This window comes from Moschus berezovskii, chromosome 11 (genome assembly GCF_049115385.1).
Source record: "Moschus berezovskii isolate FMDL1 chromosome 11, NW_MosBer_1.0, whole genome shotgun sequence".
Classification (NCBI taxonomy): domain Eukaryota; kingdom Metazoa; phylum Chordata; class Mammalia; order Artiodactyla; family Moschidae; genus Moschus; species Moschus berezovskii.
In genome coordinates, this window is record NC_142470.1 from 94,497,329 (window position 1) to 94,518,231 (window position 20,903).

A 20,903-nucleotide genomic window follows, 5' to 3' on the forward strand; every position below is an offset into this window, starting at 1 on the left:
TTTAATAGGTCTGGGGTGGGCCCTGAAAATTTGCCTTACTTGGAAGCTCCCAGGTGATGCAATGGTGCTATTCTGGGGACCACATGTGGAGAATTACCGCTATTAACACACACACTCCCCTACATTACAATTTCAGGCTTTATTTGTATTTTGTCTGGAATGAGTCTGGAATTATTATCTGCATGTCAACTGATCTCAGGCAGATTCTGATTCCTTGGGGCAGGGGTTGTCTGTTTCATCTTCCACACTAGTTAGCGTATTGTTGGACACACAGTAAATGAAACAGATATTGAGTAGAACTTCAGAGAATTTGGTTTTTACAAGCATATAGGGATCAACTAAAGTTAATTTTAGGATTCCCACATTTTGCAAAAGAGCATCTATTTTTTTTCGCACCATTCACATTTGCAGAGAAAACTCTTAATGTACTTCAGCCATCTCCCAACCTCATGAAAGAAAAGCTTCAGTCTTGACTTAGGAAAAAAAAAAGAGTTCATTCCTTCATCCTTCCAAACAAGGTACAGTACAACTGACAACAATACACATTACTGAAAAACACAACTGCATTTTATATTGCTCACTACTCTTTAAATAAGTATAATTCAGATATTAAAGAAAAGAACTGCTAATCACATTAATGCATTACAGAAATCAAAATTAACTTACCACACAAAATAAATTAAAACATTAAATATTAACCTTTTCAGTGCAACATATACAGAAGTCAGAGTAACAAGTTCTAAAAAAAAAAAAAGCATTGGGTTTGTTATAATAAGATAATGAAAAGTTGAACACTTCAGCATTATTACACTAGGAAGAGGTGTTGTGTTCAGTACTGTGTGTGTGTTTACCATAAGACCTTTTAGAAAGCCTGATAAAATCAGTGACTAGAGAACAGGTCTTCTATTGGAACATTAAGAACAAACATGTGTTCCTCTTGTTTTTGTGATGTCCTCCTTGGTCCTGGGCTTCTGAATCATCCCCCGGTCCCCTCCTCAGGTGAGCAGGTTGGGAGAAATCAAAGCCCAGATCCCACTATCGGGTCAGGATCTCCCGAGCAGTGTTGGAGCCTCTTTGAACTGTTCCTGTCAAGATGGCCTGGAAGAGCAGCCAGCTGTCCACGTGCACTGAAGCAGCCTGGACCCGGGAAACCTGAAGATGCAGACATGTGCTCCACCTGCATAGACCAGGCTCCCAAAAAGCTCTGGAGGTGCACCTCCACCCTCACCAATCAGGTGGGGGTAATGTCAATTCTACCATCTCCTTTCATGGGAAAATAGACTCTGGGGACATTCTGCCCCTCTCCTCTGCTGGCACACAATGGCAAGCTCAAGTCTTGCTTGTTTACCACATGTGTTCAGATGTGTCTTCCAGATCAGGATTGGCTGCTGTATATCCTTCCATCTAGAAGAAGACGTTTCCTGCCAGCATGCTTAAAGAAGTCACAGCCTGTACAGCAGTGGGAGGATCCAGGCTTCACTGGAGTTGGAAGCAGTCTCTCCCTTCCCCCACCCCTTTTAAATGGGGGTTTTGCATTTCTCCTGAGACAGATATTGGAAACAGCTGTGTTCCCAATCCCCGGTGTGCAGCTGCTCACCAGGTCAGATCTTGGGAACAAGTCCCTAATCATAATGAAATTGGCTTTGCAAAAGCAAGGAAACACAGGGAACCTACAGAGTTGGATTAGAAGATGATTTTTAACCTGAAAAGGGGGCATTTTTATATCTAACCAAAGAAGTACCAATGCCACAAATGGCATAGGAATCCAATGCTTAGTGGCCACTCTGATTTCTAAGAAAGAAATCACTAAAGAAGCAAGGTTCTCATAACCTGGACATGGACAAAGGTCTGCCTTGATCCCAGCCTCTGCCTCCAACTCTCCCAGGGTGGCACACATTTGAGCCCGTGCACTGCACGGCTTATCAGCACTGGAGTGGCAGCCAGGGGGTGGGGGGCCACCGGCAGCTGTGATTGGAGCATTCACAGACGCTAAGTATGACGTCCCCACAGGAAATCAAGAAGGTTCTTGGTTCTCACCTCCTCACCCTTCTGCAAAGGCTCTTAGGTGCCTGTAGACTGGACACTGATCCTTCCATCCAGTAGGTGGAGAAAACCCCACAAGACATTCTCAATATCAGTTCTTGCTCTTTAAAGGCAACCAGACTTCAAACAGTCTCTAAAAGACTGAGGAAAGATTGTCCTAAAGTAAATATGTGATTTCAAGTTAAAAAACAATGATGCCACTCCACTTTCATTAGTCTCTCTATACGGGAATCAGACTTTCAGGAGAGCCCAGTGAAAAACGGGAGGGCAAACTGGGGTCCACAGACCAGTGTCAACTGCATCGGTCTCCGGGGGTGAGGCCCCAGCCCGCAGATCCGCTGCTGTAAGACGTGCGTAAGGAATGCAAACTTAAGCATATATTCTCTCATGACTAGACCCCAGAAGCTATGTCAGTTACACTGCTGGCGAAAGGATCCCATTTCTAATCTTGGTGCTTTGGATGCAGCGTCGTTCAATACAAGTGCCAGAATTGCGACACAGGTCATATAATTTTCTCAACTGTAAGAAATACAGAGAAAATGCATTGAAATAGACATACTGGGTAGAAGAATTCCAGGAGGACAAAATGACCTGGTAGGAATTTCAAGCTCACTTGACATATTTTAAAAGTCCCTTTCATGAAGTGAGGAGCTAGAGGCACTGAAGGGTTAATAGGTAGAGATCTCCCATTTTTCAAATATTAGTGAATAAGAGTTCCCTCACATAAGGAGTTTACAAATTATTTCATTGTTTCCCTGTTTGCAAATTTTAGTAACAATTCCTAGGGATGAGTTCCACAAGTGGGCTCATTGGGTTGGAAAGTACCCAGAACAATTTCTCCTTCTCTGAGGGAAAAGCAAGACCCACATGATGAAGGCAGCTTATTAAGAGTTTTTGTTTTAAAATAAAAACCAAAAATGTAGCATCCTGAATGGATAAGAAAAATAAAATCACTGGAATATTTCTCCTAATTCTTAAAAATAAACAGGAAAGTTCAATTTGTCCTTTTCAAAATAAAGCAACAAATCAACCAAGTAACAACATGGAAAATAAGTGACTGGTCCCCTTTCATGAGTGCAACCCCAAACGCCTGTTGCTCTCTGCTAAAGCTCTATGTCTAGACAGATTCTCGGACGGCCCACCAGAAGGCTAACAGGTTTAATAAGAGCGGTGTAGCCACTGTTGTGTTTCCTCCTTGTAGATACACACACAGACTCTCTTCCTCTTCCTCAATAAGGTGCCAGGTAGCCACTGTAAGACCTGCTAACTTTTCAGCAGGAATGTACCATAGGGCATTTACCAGTTTTGTGTATTAAATGGCATGATCTCTGAACCTCAATCTTTGCTACCATCAGTAACTCCACCTCTGCTTCCACTCCACCCATCCTGGTGCTTCCCCCTCCCACAACTTTTAGCTGTCCCAAAGAGACCAGACATTTCTAATCAGTCTAGTTTTCTGGCCAGCAATACATGGATCATTGATGTAGATGTCTGGAAGGCTTTTACACTTTTTATACTGACTTAAGAGATTAAGATAAAATCATCATCCATCTAATAAATAAGAAATTATCTCCAAGGATGGTGACAGCTCAGGAAGGTCTTCAACATCATGTGTCCATGGAAGACATTGGGCTGGTTGAGGGTTTCCTGACAGAGGACTGGTATGGCTCCTCCTCCACTGGCGGCTTCTTCATGCAGCAAAAAGCAGCAATGCTTTTCTTCACCATTTTCCCCAATAAGCAGATAAGAAAGAAACTGTAACAATTATAGGAACTCCAGTGTCTGGCACGATGGAGACTACTGTGGAGAGACAGGTCTGGCATCCGTAACTGGCAGAACACACCTACACACACCTGGATGCAGGTGACGAAGCACAGAGGTCATTAGGTAAATAGGAGGTCCACCCCATGCCATTCATTTCTGACCAGTCTTTAAACTGTGGTCCACCAATTTCTTCTCCAGGTCACATCGGATAACCCCAAGCAGACAGAGTTCTGGACAGAATTTTAAAGGGAGGACCACATAAGACAAAAAGCCTGTACAGGTGATGGCAGGCAGAGAAGGAAAGGCCTGCTGGCCCATGCCTGCCAGCCCTCGCTGTGCCGAACTCAAGAAGTCCTTTTCCCCTCCGGCTGCTGCAGGCCACCTGGCAGAACTCCTCCTCTGGGCTCTTCAGACCACTGGAAGGAAGGAAAAACAGGTTAAGCTCTGCAGGCCACACTCCAGCCAGGCTGGGAAAACTGGCATGGGACAGAAACTTGGGGAGGCACCAGCCCAAGTCACTGGGTCCTCTTGGGCAATCAAGTCCACATTCTGCTGGTTCGACCACAGGGGCAGTAGCTCCTGAATCTGTGCTTTCAGCACCAAAGGAAAGAAGGAAATGGGGACACACACTGTTGAAGGCCTTCATTCAACTGGAGGTGAACAGCCCCGTCTGCAGCCAGTTCCCTCAACAGCAGCGTCTTAGTGGGCAGCTCATGAGCTGGTCCAGGGCTCTGGCAGCAGAATGGCTTCCTCTAAGGCCATGGAAGAATAGACCCCGTTGTCTCTCAATGGGTGGGCCCTGAGGGTGTCCTCTGTGCCTATCACGGTGAAGCAGGGTGCACCCAGTCCCCAGCAACTCCGGGGTCCAGTCCAGCCTGGACATCTTCCTGCACTGGTCTCTCCTGGGTTCCCTGGAGGTGGAGCGTACCCATCATCTTAAGAAGAGGGGCTTTTAGCTTTGGTGACCATCTCTGCAAGGTCAGACCCATCGCTGGGTTCAAAGCCAACATTCTCTTAATGTAGGTAGAGAAGAAGTGACATTAACAAGAAATTTACTCCACCCTAAATGACTCTGCCAAGATGCAGACTGAAGGTACAAAAATACTATCAATTTTCTTAAAAAGCCATACACAATTTTTTTCTATTGATGTTAAAAGACAAAACAAAAATGTTTATCTGCTCAATGCATGGTCCCCTGAGGTAGTGGAGGAAATGGGAGTGGGGACTTCAGAGGCCCTGGGTCTCATCCTAGCTCCCCCAGGGACTCAGACCTTCCACACAGGTCTTTGGCAGACTCAGTTTACCCACACCCTCCTCAAGACTACTGCGAGGATCAATGAATTAGCACATTACTAAATCAAAAGGACCACTCATGCACAATTACTATGGCTCTTGAAATGAAGATCAAGTAAATGGCGGTCCCTTGCCTTCAGTTCCCTCCAAGTCAGATCACCAGGAGGCCTAAGGAACACAGCAGGCACTTTTCTCCCTGCCCTCGCTATACACCCTTGAGCTGACTGTTTAGTAGAGAAGCCACCCTCAGGTGGGTGAGGTTGGGGTGATTGTCTCTTGACAAACCACTTCCGAAAAAGGAATGCTAAGTTTATGACAGTCTTTTTGGTCAAATAAGCATTCCAGAAACTCATTCATGTGTGACTTTCAGAGCCTGTCTGGATTAATTTGCTATTTGACTCCAGGAGCCCGGAGCTAGGGATGCTCGGAGAAGGCTCTGGAGATATGAGTCTGCCATCCTAGCCAGATGTCCAATCTTTTTTCACGGATGTTGGAGAAAATATTCATGGAACGATGGTAAGCTGAGTGAAGATCAGAGGATTCTAAGAGTTCAGAGTCCTTCAAGACCTTCTAGAAGCCGCATCTCTCGTTTCACTGATGGGAAAGGGAAGATGATTTCTCAAGAGAAAGAGAAAGAAAGTCTGTTCTGTGTCTCCAGTCTGTGATACACCAGGTTCTTTATCTCAGTACTTATTTAACTGGCACGCGGCATCTTTTTAATGAGAAAACCAAGGCTCAGAGACATCAAGTTACTTGTTAAAGGTCACATGGCTACAGTTAAGGATAAGAGAGCTGCCTTCTGAGGGAGAGACAGGTCGGAATAGACTGAATCTGACTTGGCAGGACAAATGTCCTCTTCTGTTTCTCCCTTCTTTCTGCTCCACCCTCCAAGAACTTCTGCCCTGACTTGGAGAAGGTGGTCCTTTTCTCTACCCAAAAGTGTCTGCCGAGGGAAAAGCCCTCCCTCGAGGCAGCCTCCTTACCTGTTTCTGAGTGGCAGCAAGCAGTCCTTCCCTTCAGGAGGGCGCTGGGCTTCTCATGCCGGCAGATGAGCGCCCGGCACCACTCACAGTGTTTTCGGACCTCGCAGCAGCTACAAAGGTGCAGAGAATGCGGGCTGGGTAGGAGCCTGGCAGGAGTGCCCAGCTGATGCAGTATCTGCCGGAGGGGCCTGCCGGGCAGCTCCGGGCTCTACCTATCCTTCCCCTGGAGCTTCCAGAGGGACAATCACAGCACAGGGCTGAGGGCTTTGCAAGGAGGTGGCCTTTGGGGCCACTTGCAGAAGGATCTGTTGGCCACCCCAAAAGACCAGCTCTGTGTGGCCTTTCCTCTCTGGGTTGGCCGAATGGGCTCCAGTTGACAGAGGGGACCGGTCACTCCCCACCCCCCACCCCCACCCCGGCGGCCCAGCTGTTTGCTCCATAAAGCAGCAGTTGGGTCACTTAGAACCACTTTCAGGACTGGGCCAAAACAGCTGCTTCAGGCTGGTAGGGCTCTGTGGGCTCGGGACGGGGTCATCCATCAGGAGCAGCCAGAAAGCAGTAAAGCAGGGACTGCGGGTAGACTGCATGGACCCACGGAAGGAATCAAAGAATGAGCCAAGCAACTCCATGGCTTCAGGTCTTTTCCCGAAGACTAACACTCTCTGGTCGTGGCAAAGTCATCCTCTCGGTGCACCTGCTACCCATATTTCCAGGGAATATCGGGCCAGTTTTCTGGCCCAGTACTAGAAATACAACCCTCGGGTCTGTCCCTTTGCAGAGCAATGCAATTGGGAGATAGAGGCAAGCAACTGAGGTTAAGAACACCCGGAAAGGGGCTCAGGAAGGCTTCCTGGAAGATGCCAGGCAGCGACTGAGGTCTGGAGGAAGAACAGAGGGAGGAACAGCAAAGTGGCTTTAGGGTTTGCAGAGAGGAAGTGTGGTTGTTAACTGCACACAGGAGGCTTGGAGCCTTTTCCAATTCCCTCTGGAACCCCTGCACACCCCCATCACTATGGTGAAGGCTCCAAGCCTTTGGCTCTGCTTCCAGTCAGAGCTCTGCTGACCCATTTGCTGGAGATCTCCCGGGCTGTGTGCCCTTCATACCACTCAACTTTCACCAAAATCCCTCTTGGCTTTGCTAACACCAATCAGACATCACAGCGGTAAACTGCTGAGGTGGCCCTGCTATCTGGGGGCGCTGCAGATGGCCCCAGGAAGGCAGGCAGGTGGGGGACCCAGACTCAGGGGCAGGAAGACTTACTGTATCAGCACACACGTGATGATGAGGACAGCCAGGGCCACGATGGAGACCACCACCAGGGCGGTGATGGCCTGCTTCTTCTGGCTGGCAGCCACCACGGCCAGGAGGTCTGCGTGTTCGCAGCGTGCACCGACGTACCCAGAGTGGCAGCTGAGGAAGACAGGGACGTCAGCACACTCTCCGGGCAGCGGTCTCATTCACCCCACTCCCCAGGAGGACCGGACTGGAGAGACCCAAGCCCCCAAAAAAGCCCCAAAGGAGCCCCTCCAGCCCTGGCTACTGGAGGCAAAGGTGTCAGTAAAATCGCTCCAACTCCCCTGCACAGGCTTCCCATGCTTGGAGAACGCGGTAACTCATCAGCTTATCATCTGCGGAGGCAAGGTGCTGCTGAAGCACTTTGTTATCACGGTTACTATGCCAGATCCTGGGGGAGTGAGGAAGGCAGCAAATGTGTCTAGGACGTGAAGCTCATTTTGGCAGTTCATAAAAACCCAGGTTATTTTTAAACTTAATGTGTGTATTCAGAATTCCCAGTGAAGAGAGAAAGAAAACACACTAAACCAGCAGGAGACAAAAATCGTGGCTTGATTTTATCTTCTTTGTCAGGGTTAATTAGTCCTGCAAGCATTTACCAGGTGATCCAGGGCACAGGGGCACATACTGGGGTAGAACCAGCAGCACTGTCTCGTAACTGTAGGACCTGAAAAGCCCCACGGGTCTTACATTTGTGATTCCCTTAAACCTGGGCTTCCAGACCCCAGATGCCAGGAGTCACAGGATAAATACAGGGTATTTCCTGGAGCATAGCTTTTGCTCAATGTTAACAAAATGTTAATCATCTTAATGTTAAAGAACAGGTACTGTATGGGTTTAAGATTAAGGCAAACAGGAGATATTGCAAAAATGGCTGCTTAAGGCCACAGCCTGGGATCCGGGAGCATACGACTTCAGTCTCTAAGGCTGCTTAATGGAAAAGTTTCCCACTGGTGCTCTTTATTCCAAAGTTCAATTGTTATGTACCTCATTTAAAGGCATTTTTAGTTTGAATTCAGGTACTGGCTTTCAGTTAAAGATTAATTTACATTTGACCCATGTTTTCTCATTTAGTCTTTGCATAGAAAAGTCAAGTCATTTGCTTGTGATCACCATGCCAGGGAGGCTCAGGAGGTAAAGAATCTGCCTGCAATGTGGGAGACCCCGGTTCAATCCCTGGGTCAAAGAGAAGATCTCCTGGAGAAGGGAATGGCCACTCACTCCAGTATTCTTGCCTGGAGAACTCCTTGGACAGAGGAACATAGTGGGCTACATAGGGTTGCAAAGAGCCAGCCTCTGCCAAGGAAGAGAGAGAAACACATTCCCAGATCTGTGGACCCCAGGGTATGGGTTCCGGCTCACTCAGCAGGTTGCTGCCCCTGTATCCTATCTGGGATTGGGATAAAAACACTGCAGATTAAGCTCTTGATCTTGAAACAGTAAAGGAGATTTGAGCTTTGAGGTCCAACAATGCAGGGTTCTCCACAGACCTAAGGAGAGAGCAGGCTCTGGGGAGGAGGAAGATGCGGGAGCTCTGGCAAGATTTTGCTTGAAAAAGGATCTGTACCATGGAAATGTGAATAAGAGCACAGCCTCTCACAGGCTCAGGCTAGGAGGGAGATGACTGGGGGGTTATGAAACAGGGGCAAGTTTTTGTTGTTTTTTTTTTTTTTGGTTGGTCTTAATAACAGGATCACGTGAAGGCCAAAGTTAGGAAACAGCTCACCCTGTCGGCGGGGGAGAAAACAAAGGCACTGGTCCCTTCCCACCAGGAGAAAGCAAAGTGTGGGCTGCACTTGAGACTGAGGGGCAATAAACGGCAGGCACGGCTGAGGCACAAATGAAGCTGTGAGTGTCGACAGAGAATCTTGCAAAGGGCGCCTCCCCTCCCCTCCCCCGCAGCCTTTCTGAGTTTCACTCTGCACCCTGATGGCTCTCACCTGGGTTGTGGGCTTCCTCCTCCTTTCATTTAGCATCCAACACCCCATATCTGCAGGACCCTAATCTACCCCCTCTACTTTATCTTCTGTCATTTCAGCCAACCCATCAGTCCCCCACCCCCCAGTGTCAGCTAAACTAGTGCCAGCACATACTCAGGACACACCTGGCTGTGAATGAAGGAGTGAGTGAATGGTTACCTTCCCCTCGTCCATCTCAGCTCCTGCTACCTTCCCTGCCTGCAACATTATTCCTCACTTCCTTTCTCAAACTCCATCTCAAAGACCCCATTTTCCAAGAAGATATAATTTGAAGACTCACTCATTCCTTCATCCATCCATCCGTTTTCCAAAGCTCTTTCCATGGATCTCTATAGCCTGTCTTTCCCTAAAGGCCCTTAGGACTATGCCCATCTCTGTGACTGCCCTTCCTGCCAGCTTCACTGGAGGCCAGCCTCTAGGCTCCTGCAGGCAAGACCAAGCTCTGCAAAATTTCTGGTGAAGCACTGAACAGAAGAGGGTTGGGGAGCCTGGGCTTTGTTAGATGTCTAACCAGGAACTGTGGCCAAGTCAATGAGACTTCTCTGTAGTTGGGTGTTGGTGTTGCTTCCTCCTAGGGAGAGGAGTGTGATGACGATTTGCACAGCCATTTATGAAAGGTCCAGGCCATAGGAGAGGCAATTTCACCCAGCTTAAACTCCTCTAACCCACAGGCTCTGGGAGAGGAGGGTTCAAACATCTCCTCAACTGCCTCAACTGCTTGGTTCTGGAAACCCTATGAACTAACAAGTCAATGATGGGAACTCCAAGAAATCCTATTTAAATAAAAGAGTGGGAGCCTAGTGCTAATTACAACATTAGCTTATTGAAGGCTATGCTAAACTCCTACATGAATCATCTCTGTTAATCCCAACAATAACAACTGCATGTGAGGTCTGGGCTGCTATTTACCTTGTTTTACAGATGGGGAAAGAGGGTGGGGAGTGGAATCTAGAGTTTAAAAACTAGGGATCTTAAATCTGAAGACCTTTCTGGTGTAATGCAAATTGATTTGGAAGATACTCTGGGTTCAACGGGAAACTCACAAACCACACAGCAAAAGGGAAGATGGGCTGCTGACTGCCCTGTAAAGAGGTCTTCCTGCTATGGGTATAGCAAATTGCAAAGATGCCCCCAAACAATGCCATCTTAACTCACCAGGAAAGACAGCCCCCAGACTGAGTCACACTTTGCTGACTTTCTTGTTCTTCGTAACATGTGAGTGCTGGGCCCTTCACAACCAGCCTTGCCTCAGAACTGCTCCAGTGGAAGTCCGAGCCCATTAGGAATGTCTTCATGCCAAAAAGAATGCCTCTTTGTCCCCTTAGGATCATAGCTGCAAACACTCAAACCCCAGTCTCACTGGAATAGGGTGCTCAGTGTGTTTCTGAATGGAACCTTCCCTGGTGAGGCACGAGAGTTATATGAGTTGTTGCCAAATATTGAGTTAGCGAAAAGTTCATTTGGATTTTTCTGTAAGACCTTTTGGGCAACCCAGTACATGAGACTCTAGGTCACGGCCTAGGTGAGCTCTTAGCGTAGCAAGTCTTAGCACCAAGCAGCCCAACTGCACTGGGAGGCAGAACAGCCTGTGGTCTAGATACTCGAGCTTTCCCCAGGACCTCCCAGATCAAAGCCTCTCTGAAAATGGGGCCTGGGTGTCTTAAAGAAAAGGCTGACTGATGAGCCAAAGTTGAAAGCCACCATGAAGGCTGACCAGCGAAATCAACTCTAGCTGAACATTGGAATGGCCTGGGGAGCTTGGAAAAAAAAACAACAACTTGATGTCCAGGCCATACCCCAGACCAACTAAGGCAGAGTCCCTGGGAGTAAGGACTGGCATCAGTATTTTTAAAGCTCCCAGATGATTCCGACAGGCAACCAGGGTTAGACTTTCTAAAGCAATTTAGACTTGTTGGTTTTGGGATGGACAGAGGTCCTTTTTTTCCCCACACTCATCTGTAATATAGGCAAGCTTCTCGGTTGCTTTTTATTGGGGGAGAGGGGCAAGAAAAGGTTTGGTGACAAACATGTTTTAAAAATTTCCCAAGCTTCCACTAATATTAGATTTAATTATGCCAATTATTTTAGCATAAGTCACACAATGAGGGGAAGCATCACCTCACTTGGTCACAAATGACTCACACTTGACTCAGCTGCTGTCTCAACTTCAGGTAGGCACCAGATCCCACCTGGCTGCACATCAGAATCACCTGGGAAGCTTTGGAAAATGCCAAGGCCATGGCCACACCCTTGGAGACGCCCCTGACCAATCAGTCTGGGCACCCAAGTGACACTAATGTGTGGCCAGGCCTGAGAACCACCAAGGCAGAGTGGTCATTTAAGTTAGAGACTCGAGAGCAACACTCCAAAGTCTGCCCCTTTCCCCTCTCTCCCCCATTCCTATCTCTTTCTGGGCATTTCCCCAGGGTGGGAGCTGTACAATGGGTCTTCTCATTCAGGTGCAGGAGAAACCCGAGATGTGGCACCTCTGTTTAAGAAAGGAGTCTGAATAAAATAGGAATTATTCTGTCACCACGGGGAATGGCAAATGTGTAAGCCTGCACAATTTTTTATACCATTTGATCATTCAGTTTCATCTGTTGAGAGTGGGTATTGTCAAACACAAGGAATGCTAAGTTTGTCTTCATAATTTTGAAAATGAGCCTCTGGAATCATATGCAGGCTGTTTTCCCCAAATAAGAACCAAAAAGAAAGTAGTGCCCTGAAAAAGACAGGGCAAAGTGCAGCACAGGAGGGGCAAGGATTCTGTCTGAGCTGAGAAGCCATGGTGGCTGAAGGTGAGGGGCAACGTGCTCCAACCAGGGGGTCCCTGGGACCTTCTCTTCTGTGTGATTCAGTCTGGAGGTGGCTTTGGTGCTTTCTTAGGAGCAAACAGCAATAATTAAATGATGAACGATATGCCTCTCTTCTCCTCTGCTCTGGGCTTTCAGACCTTCTAGCCCTGTCCAGTTGCCCAGTTTCCCCGCTAAGTCCCCTTTGCACCTGGTTCACAGTGCCTTTTAAAATTTTTAAGAAATGGTGATAATGCATGCAGAGGTGTGTGCTCTTACAATTCTTTTTCTTCTTAAGGAAAATATCCTCTAATTAGAAAAATAATGTTTCTAAGCAAATTGAAAAGCACATAAATTATGATAGAAAAAGAAAGTGCACATTACTGCACATCCGACCACCTAAAAGTCTGACAAGTAAGTACTTCTTCTATATGGTTTTCTTAACATAGTTAAGATTTTTTAAAAATATTATTTTGTATCCATTTTTCATTTGACATCTCTTCTCCATTTTACTATGTCACTAGAAACATGCAGGAGTTGTCTGAAATGGTTGTAAAGTAATTTATACAGGGTTTGCTTCACTGAACCCTTTCCATTTAGACTGCATCCAATTTTGATTTCATAAATAATGCCAATGGATTATCTTTGTGTACACACTTTGCTTGCGTTTTAGATTACTTCCTCAGGATAGGATCCCATAAGTGGGCGCATCATGGTATATAGACTTGGAGTCAAACTGTCATGGGTTTGAATCCCATTCCCCACTTAATGCCTGTGTGACCTTGAGCAAGCTACTTAACCTCTCTGTGCCACTGATTCTGTGTCAGTAAAACACAGAGTAACAAGACTTACTCATAGAGTTATGAGCGTTCAATGAGTTAATACCTTGTGAAGTACCTGACACAGAGGAAGGGCTGCATGAGTGCTAAAAATGTAAATACAAGAATGAGAGCATTTTAAAGGCTCTTGAGAGACACTGTCTTCATAAACAATGATGTACTCTCTGGCTGGAGGCTAGTATTCTGAATTTTAGTCAAAGCTTTTGGCAGGGACCCTAAGATAAAGTCTTCAATATTGGGGCCAAGGACCAGGCTGACCAACAGTTAGGGACTAAGGTTTTAGAAAAATATTTATATCAACTTGCCTTAACTGTGGAGAAAATCCACAGGGTTGTGGTGGGAGTGGGGACACTGAGTCTCAGGACACTTGTATTGGGCTTACCCATCCTTGGCCTTGGGGTTTCCCTGGTAGCTCAGCTGGTAAAGAATCCGCCTGCAATGCAGGAGACCCTGGTTTGATTACTGGGTTGGGAAGATCCCCTGGAAAAGGGATAGGCTACCCACTCCAGTATTCATGGGCTTCCCTGGTGTCTCAGATGGTAAAGAATCCAGCTGCAGTGTGGGAGACCTGGGTTCCATCCCTGGGTTGGGAAGATCCCCTGGAGGAGAGCTTGGCAACCCACTCCAGTGTTCTTGCCTGGAGAATCCCTATGGACAGAGAAGCCTGGCAGGGTACAGTCCAAGGGGTCACAAACAGTTGGACACGGCTGAGTGACAAAGCACACATTCTTGGCCTCAAGAACTGGATTTGCCATGACCTATAACCTCTCTGCTTGGGGCACTTGGAGAGGAGTGTAGTGGAGGGGTAGGGGCTTCCTCATGGCACATGGTCTACTCGACTTTCACTGTTCCTTCAGCAGGACCTGAATCCTTCAGCTGTGGTCATGGTTAACAACGTACTGATCACAATGCTGATGGTGCTGATGAAGGCTGCTCTTACACTCTGCTGGGCTTGAATGTTCTCCAATGCTCTAACAGCACCTTCTGTAGTAATTCAATAGGTGAATGGATGAAGATGTGGCACATATATGCAACAGAATACTACTCAGCCATGACAAAGAAATAAATAAGTCATTTGCAGGAACATGGATGCAACTAGAAATTATCATACTAAGTGAAGTAAGCGAGAAGGACAAAAGGCAAGTGCCATATGATATCCCTTATATGTGGAATCTAAAATACAGCACAAATGAGTTTATCTACAAAACAGAAACAGACTCAGAGACAGAACAGACTTGTCTGTTGCCAAGGATCAGTGGGTGGGAGAGGGATGGACTGGGCGTTTGGGGTTAGTAGATGCAAACTATTACACAAAGAATAGAGAAACAACTCCTACTGTATAGCACAGGGAGCTGTATTCAATATCCTGGGATAAACCATACTGGAAAAGAATATAAAAAGAATATATACATGTATATAACTGTTACTCTGCTTGTACAGCAGAAACTAACACAATACTATAAGTCAACTATACTTCAATAAACAGTAAACTTAAAAATAACTTTCTGTGATGATGCAAATAGTGTCTGTATGTTTGGCATCTAATATAGTAGCCACTCGCTGCCCAGAGATACTGCTGCTGCGAAGTCGCTTCAGTTGTGTCCGACTCTGTGCGACCCCATAGATGTCAGCCCAGTAGGCTCCCCCGTCCCTGGGATTCTCCAGGCAAGAACACTGGAGTGGGTTGCCATTTCCTTCTCCAATGCATGAAAGTGAAAAGTGAAAGTGAAGTTGCTCAGTCGTGTCCGACTCTTAGTGACCCCATGGACTGCAGCCCACCAGGCTCCTCCATCCACGGGATTTTCCAGGCAAGAGTACTGGAGTGGGGTGCCATTGCCCAGAGATACTAAGTACCTGAAATGTGGCTAGTGAGACTGAAAAATGAAATTTTAATTAAATAAGTGAAAAAGCCTCACATGGCTAGTGGCTCCTATCTTGGACAGCAAAAGCTCTACATGCATTATGGTCACTGGGGCCTCCTGACGATCCTGAGAAATACTCATCTCCCCATCTTATACACAAAGAAACTGAGGCTTAATGGTGCTAAGTCACTTGGGTCTGTCTGACCTTGAAATCTGTGCCTTTAACTGCTGTGTGATCCTGCCTGGTGTGTGACCCTCAGTATCTGCTTCAGGTGAGGGCAGAGAGAAGGCGTGCACTTCCTCAAGATCTGTGGTTGGGTGATGTCCTAACTTCTCCCCAAACCCCACCGCCTGCTGGTTGTTGAGGTGATAGATCTACATGAAGTGGCTTAAGTGCCAGCAGGAAAACTACCCCCAAACCTGGTCTCTCGGGAGGCATGTTCTCGGTTACACAGGCAGTCTACAGGCTTACTGAAGGCGGTCACCCCTCTCTGGGTGTTTGACTGTTCAGATCCCAGTGGAAGGCACTGTGACCAGAGCCAGGTGGAATATTTTCCTTGGCCGACAGCAATGTGCTTTCACACTTTGCTGTGGGAAAGTCAGGGAGTTCAATCACCAAGGGGCATTTTGGACGGTGAGACATTTCAGCGAATTGCCTGGCTGCCAACACTGGAACCCTGAAAACCTGTCACTTGGGTGGCTTCCTTCAGCTGTTTTCCTTTGTTTGAAGGTTCCTGCAAGCAGCAGACCAACTGTTTGCAGAATTTGCCTCAGGGGAAAAAAATGGTGCTTGAGTCCTAACCTTGCATTTCTCTGGTTTTACTAACTGCCTTTGGAAATTCCTCGCCTATTTGTTTTCTAAAGTGGCTGGTGCCTAGCAGGGATTTATTAAAGAGAGACCAAAAAATACAATCTCGGGTTCATGTGAAGCATAAATATTTCAGGATGATGTTCACTACCTTTGGCAATTTCTGACTAGTTATTTGTTTCAACTTTTTTTCTTTATTTCATATTTTAGTGTGAGATGTCATTTTCACTCTGGAGACCCAAAGACTATTGTTCTTATGGAAAACAAAGCTTAGGAGCCAACAGTATTTTAGAAAGAACTCCCTCTTTTCAGACTATAATCTTCGGCCCCTGTGGGTTTTTTCCTTGTAAGTCCATGACTGACATGCCCTTAACCTCAAGTTTTGCAAGTTTTACTGACTAGAATGAGTGTGTCAGTTTCCCCAGAGCTAGGTGGTTCTTAAGAGCAGGAACAGCAGGCTTCGCTTTCTCTGCACAGACTCAGAATTTCTGATCTAGTGGCAATGAATGAATTAGAACATTCTTCTAAGTACTGAAAGTACAAAAAGGTATAAGGTATGGTCCTGCCCTCACCGAGCTTAGAGACTCATGTAGCGACAGAAATGATCAAAGCTGGCTGTTGAGAGCAGAAAAGAAAGGCAACAGGATGATGGACTGGCGGCAGCTTCGGTGTCATGGAGCAGTGGGCAGAGGTGGAAACTGGCGAACTGGAGAGGGCAGGCTGTGCTCCAGCGAAGCTGGGTGTCTGCTTGGAGCTGTAAACCTGACTTCCAAAATGCAAGCAACTAATTAAAACAACCAAAGATAATATACATGCTACAATTCCATTCTCTCCAATCATTCCACCTTCACCCTCTCCCACAGAGTCCCAAAGACTGTTCTAAATGCCTATGTCTCTTTTGCAGTCTCTTATACAGGGTTCAGGTTACCATTGTAGCATGTATATTATCATAAGTGACCAGTCCAGGTTCGACGCATAAATTTTCCTCTGTTCATTTCTTTGCATTTGTGCTTTTTTAATAAAATTCTTTTTTAGATATAATAAAAAATAAATAAATAAATAAAAATAAATAAAACAACCAAAGAATAATTCAGATTCATCTACCACTGCATGAAACACGTCTGTGCACTGAATACTGCCCCTCAGCCACCAAGACCCAGTGGGGAAACTGAGGTAAAAAGGAGGTAAAGTCTTGCATGGCCATGCCTCCCCAGAGACGGTCAGCTTCCCCATACTGCAAAAGTGGATTCTATAGACTCTGCCCTTGACCCAGAGGAAGGAATCCTTGAGAGTCAGGGCAACTAGGTTGGGAATGACCCTGACATTCCCCTGGAGGAAGGTTTGCCTGCAAAGGGACAGTGCCAATTCCTTTCCTGGAAACAAAAGCTTAGCTTTTTGAGGTGAACTCTGTGAGGCTGAGGCAGAAAGAGTGCCCTCCAGGGCAGTAAAACAGAACATGGGTTTGGGGGGCTAGAACTGACGGCACTGAATCCCAGCTCCACTCTATATGGGCTCTGGGACTCCGGGCAAGTTGCCTAACTTCTCTGAGCTTAAGTTTTCTGATTTTCACAATAAGGGCAAGAATCTCTACTCGAGAAGAAGGATAAGAAAACGGTATGAGCCACTGTATGTGGAGCTGGGGCTGGCGCACAGTTACAGCTTTTACCCAGGGCTCACTATTATTATTTATAGTAATAGTTACAGTGTGAGCGGGGAGAGAGACGGCCACTGTCCAGACAGCCAGCGTTAATGGAGTGTAAATGTGATGGACAATGATCTCCCTGAGCCAAAAGCAGAGCTTGGCACCCAGACTGAGGAGAACGAGAGAGCCCCACACATCCCACTCTCAGAAGGCTTCCACCAGCCAATGGGGCTCAGCCACAGGTAGGGCTATTGCTCTGGGTCTCTGCTGACCCAGGCTCAAGGCTGCCAGCTCTCAACATTTAGAACAGCCCCTGATCTGGTGGAAACACTAACCTTCTGACACAGTTTTGGTCAGAACTGTCCTCTCTCTCCAAAGAAGACCCTCTCATCGCATAGCCTGAGGTCTTGGCATGAGACATGACTGGAAGGGAGAAGACCCTCCACCTGCTGCACTGGAGACTTCCTGAGATATGGGCTAAAAAGCCACACTTCCTTCAGGGCCAGTATTTTTCCACAATGATCAGGCAAGTAACAAAAACAATCTCATCAGTCCCCAAGGCTCCCATGTGTATTTTCATAAGAGTGGTAATCGTGAATGACAGTGACTCTTGTCATCAGCGTGCTTTGTATTTATGGGGTTGGCAGGAGGGCTCTTGGCTCTGCAGATGTGACCTGGGCCCTTCTCCAGTTCTCCTGGAGGAAGGTGGCCAGTGTGCCCCTCCAAGTGAGGCCCAGAGGCACCCCAAGGGGCCACTGCACAGGCTCACACAGCTGCTCCTCAGGAAAAGGAGAGTCCTACCCACCACTGCTTACTGTGGCAGGCTCTCCCAGTCCCCTGGGCTATTCCTCTGATACCCTTTAGCACGTGGATAAGAAAGTAGCTTTAGGAGCTGGACCAGCTGGGTCTGAATGTGCGCTCTCCTCTGTGATCAGGGCACAACCTCTCCATGCCCTGCTGTTATCATGAGGATTACATGAGTTAACATGTGGATCATGCTTAGAACAGTGACTGGCATGAAGCAAAGCTCAATAAATGTTGGCTCTTTATTAACATTTAGTATTATTTACCAGTACCAGAGGCTTCCCAGGTGGCGCTGGTGGTAAAGAACCCACCTGACAATGCCAGAGACCTGTGTTCGATCCCCCAGGTTGGGAAGATCCCCCAGCATGGCAAGCCACTCCAGTATTCTTGCCTGGAGAATCCCCATGGACAGAGGAGCCTGGCAGGCTATGGTCCATAGGGTCAGAAAGAGTTGGACATGACTGAAGTGACTTAGCACACACGCACTGGTACTATTAGGTTGGATCATATGAAATTGCTGACTTTCATCTTCCACCTATAAAAATGGCAACTTTGTAGAGATGGATGATTCTTAAAGGGGGTGGAGGACAATTCTGCCTCCTCCACATATCTCCTCACCCCAGGGCACATTTGGCAATGGCTGGAGACATTTTTGATCGCCACAACTGTTGGGGGGCAGTGGTACTGGCACCTGGGGGGTAGGGGCCAGGAATGCTAACATCCTCCAGCCACACAGGCGTGCCCACACGACAAAGGGTTACCAGGCCCCAAACGTCCACAGCGCCAAGGCTGAGTACAGGGCCAACTTACAGTATTCCGCCATGCCCAGGTTAACTTTCTTAAGACATCCCTTTCCCAAACTGATGGCTCCCACTGGCTAGAGAATAAAGGCTCACTTCCAACAGGCCCTGGCCTCCAATTCACCTGCAAGTTTGTCCTTTCCCTTCTGTGGCCGCACTGACCCATAACAGTATAGTACAGCTAATAAAATAAGCCGGAAGTGCACGCAAAGGGTTGGGATGCATGAGTGTCCAGGCCTGGAGTTACTTCTCTGCTTACTCTTGCCCAGTCGGGCTGACCATTGCAATCACTGGTGGCTTTTAACTAATGTGACTCCTGGGTCCCATTCCTAGAGATTCTGATTCAGTGGGTGTGGGTGGGCTCAGCTATATTTTAAGAAGCAACCCGCCCTGCACCCTGTCCCCCACCCCCCACCCCCACCCAGCCTCATGCTGGGCCTGCTGTGCCCATCTTTGTTCCCAAGTTGTTCTGTCCTGTTGCCAATCAGGCACACCAACCCTTTGTGTGCCCTTCTGGCTTATTTTATTAGCTGTGCGGTAAAGATGCCAGAGGGCACATACCTCATCTCAGAGATACCAGCCACTCAAAGGGATCCAACTAAGTGTCTTGCTCTCCAAAAATTCTAAGTAGTGAATTAAAGTGAGTTAAAAAATTCTAAGTAGTGAATCCAAGATTGGGAGTTTGGGATTAACAGATATATATAAAATGGGTAAATAACAGGGACCTACTGTATAGTACAGGGAACAATATTCAATATCTTATAATAACCTATCATGGAAAAGAACCTCAAGAAGAATGCATGCATTATATACATAAGTTATAACTGAATTGCTTTGCCACACACCTGATACTAATACAACACTGTAAATCAGCTATGTAGGTGCGCTCAGCCATGTCCGACTCTGCAGCCCCATGGACTGTAGCCCACCAGGCTCCTTTGTTCATGGGACTTTTCAGGCAAGAATACTAGAGTGGGTTGCCATTTCCTCCTGCAGGGGATCTTTCCCACCCAGAAATGGAACCCTCATCTCTGGTGTCTCCTGCATTAGCGGGCAGGTTCTTTACTGCTGAGCCACCTGGGAAGCCCAAATCAACTACAATTTTTTTAAAAAAGGAAAAACCTCACTTGAATCCAGGAAGTTTGAGACTCTGTTGAACCTAGGAGCCATCTGAGATGCTTGTTAAAAATGCAGACACCCAGGCTCCACGTCCTATGAATCCGGCCTCAGTGGCTCTGGGCCGGGACCAGCAGGGTTGAAGCAGGTGTCCCTCAGCCCACTGTTCTGATTCTCCATTATGCTTGGCTCCAGAGCTCTCAGGTGGCTCTGGCATGGCTTGTGGAGGTAAACGCTGTTTTAAGTGGTGGCTGGGACGCCTGCAGTCCCAGCACTGCAGAACCACAAGGGACACTTACACACACGCTGGCTTCTCCTCCTGCACCAAAAACCTGCAGGTTCCATGGAAGCAGAACTGACTGTGGGAATCTGGGCAGTCATTAAAATGGGACACCACAGCTGCAGCCACGGGCGGGTCTGCTGGGGAGAGAGAAGACATTTGGCTCAGATTCAAGGCACAGCAAGACATCCCACAGGTCCCCACCCCGCTGGAGAAGGAGCCCAGATGGCTGGGGTTTCTAGTCCCTACCTGCATCTCCTCCTCAGCTCTCATGAATTATCTAACGGCCAGTCCAGAACCTACTTGTGAGCTTTCCTGGGGGCTTTTCTTACTTAGTTTTGTAGGAAACAAGAGTCTCCCCAAAAGCCTCAGTGTAATTCAGATATATAACAGCAATTTTACTATTTAAAGCCTATTCCCCAAGAACGACCTAATTTTACCTTTGAAAAATGATAGAGATCATTTTTTTAAAAGATAGCCTCCATAAAAATCTGTTTTAAAGGCAGGAAACTGAAGAAAGGTACAAAAGAGTACTATTTAACCATTCAGTTGATGCTGAGGAAGCATTATGATGCAAAAAGATGTCATGATATATAACTGTAAG

At 47.0% G+C, this 20,903-nt stretch overlaps 1 protein-coding gene across 4 annotated transcripts in view; it reads right to left on the reverse strand.

Annotated features, from left to right (window-relative positions):
- Positions 1–486: 486 nt before the first annotated feature.
- Positions 487–20,903, reverse strand: part of TGFA (transforming growth factor alpha) — a 109,164-nt gene continuing 88,747 nt past the window's right edge. For 2 of the 4 annotated variants that reach the window (XM_055399130.2, XM_055399128.2), the window contains exons 3-6: positions 20,319–20,436; positions 7,345–7,494; positions 6,084–6,193; positions 487–4,223 (exon numbers count right to left, since the gene is read on the reverse strand). In XM_055399130.2, coding sequence (XP_055255105.1) covers positions 4,216–4,223; positions 6,084–6,193; positions 7,345–7,494; positions 20,319–20,436 — 386 coding nt within the window. In that variant the 3' untranslated portion in view covers positions 487–4,215. Of the gene's footprint in view, positions 4,224–6,083; positions 6,194–7,344; positions 7,495–20,318; positions 20,440–20,903 lie in introns of all 4 variants that reach the window. The other 2 variants (XM_055399129.2, XM_055399127.2) reach the window with 1 other exon arrangement.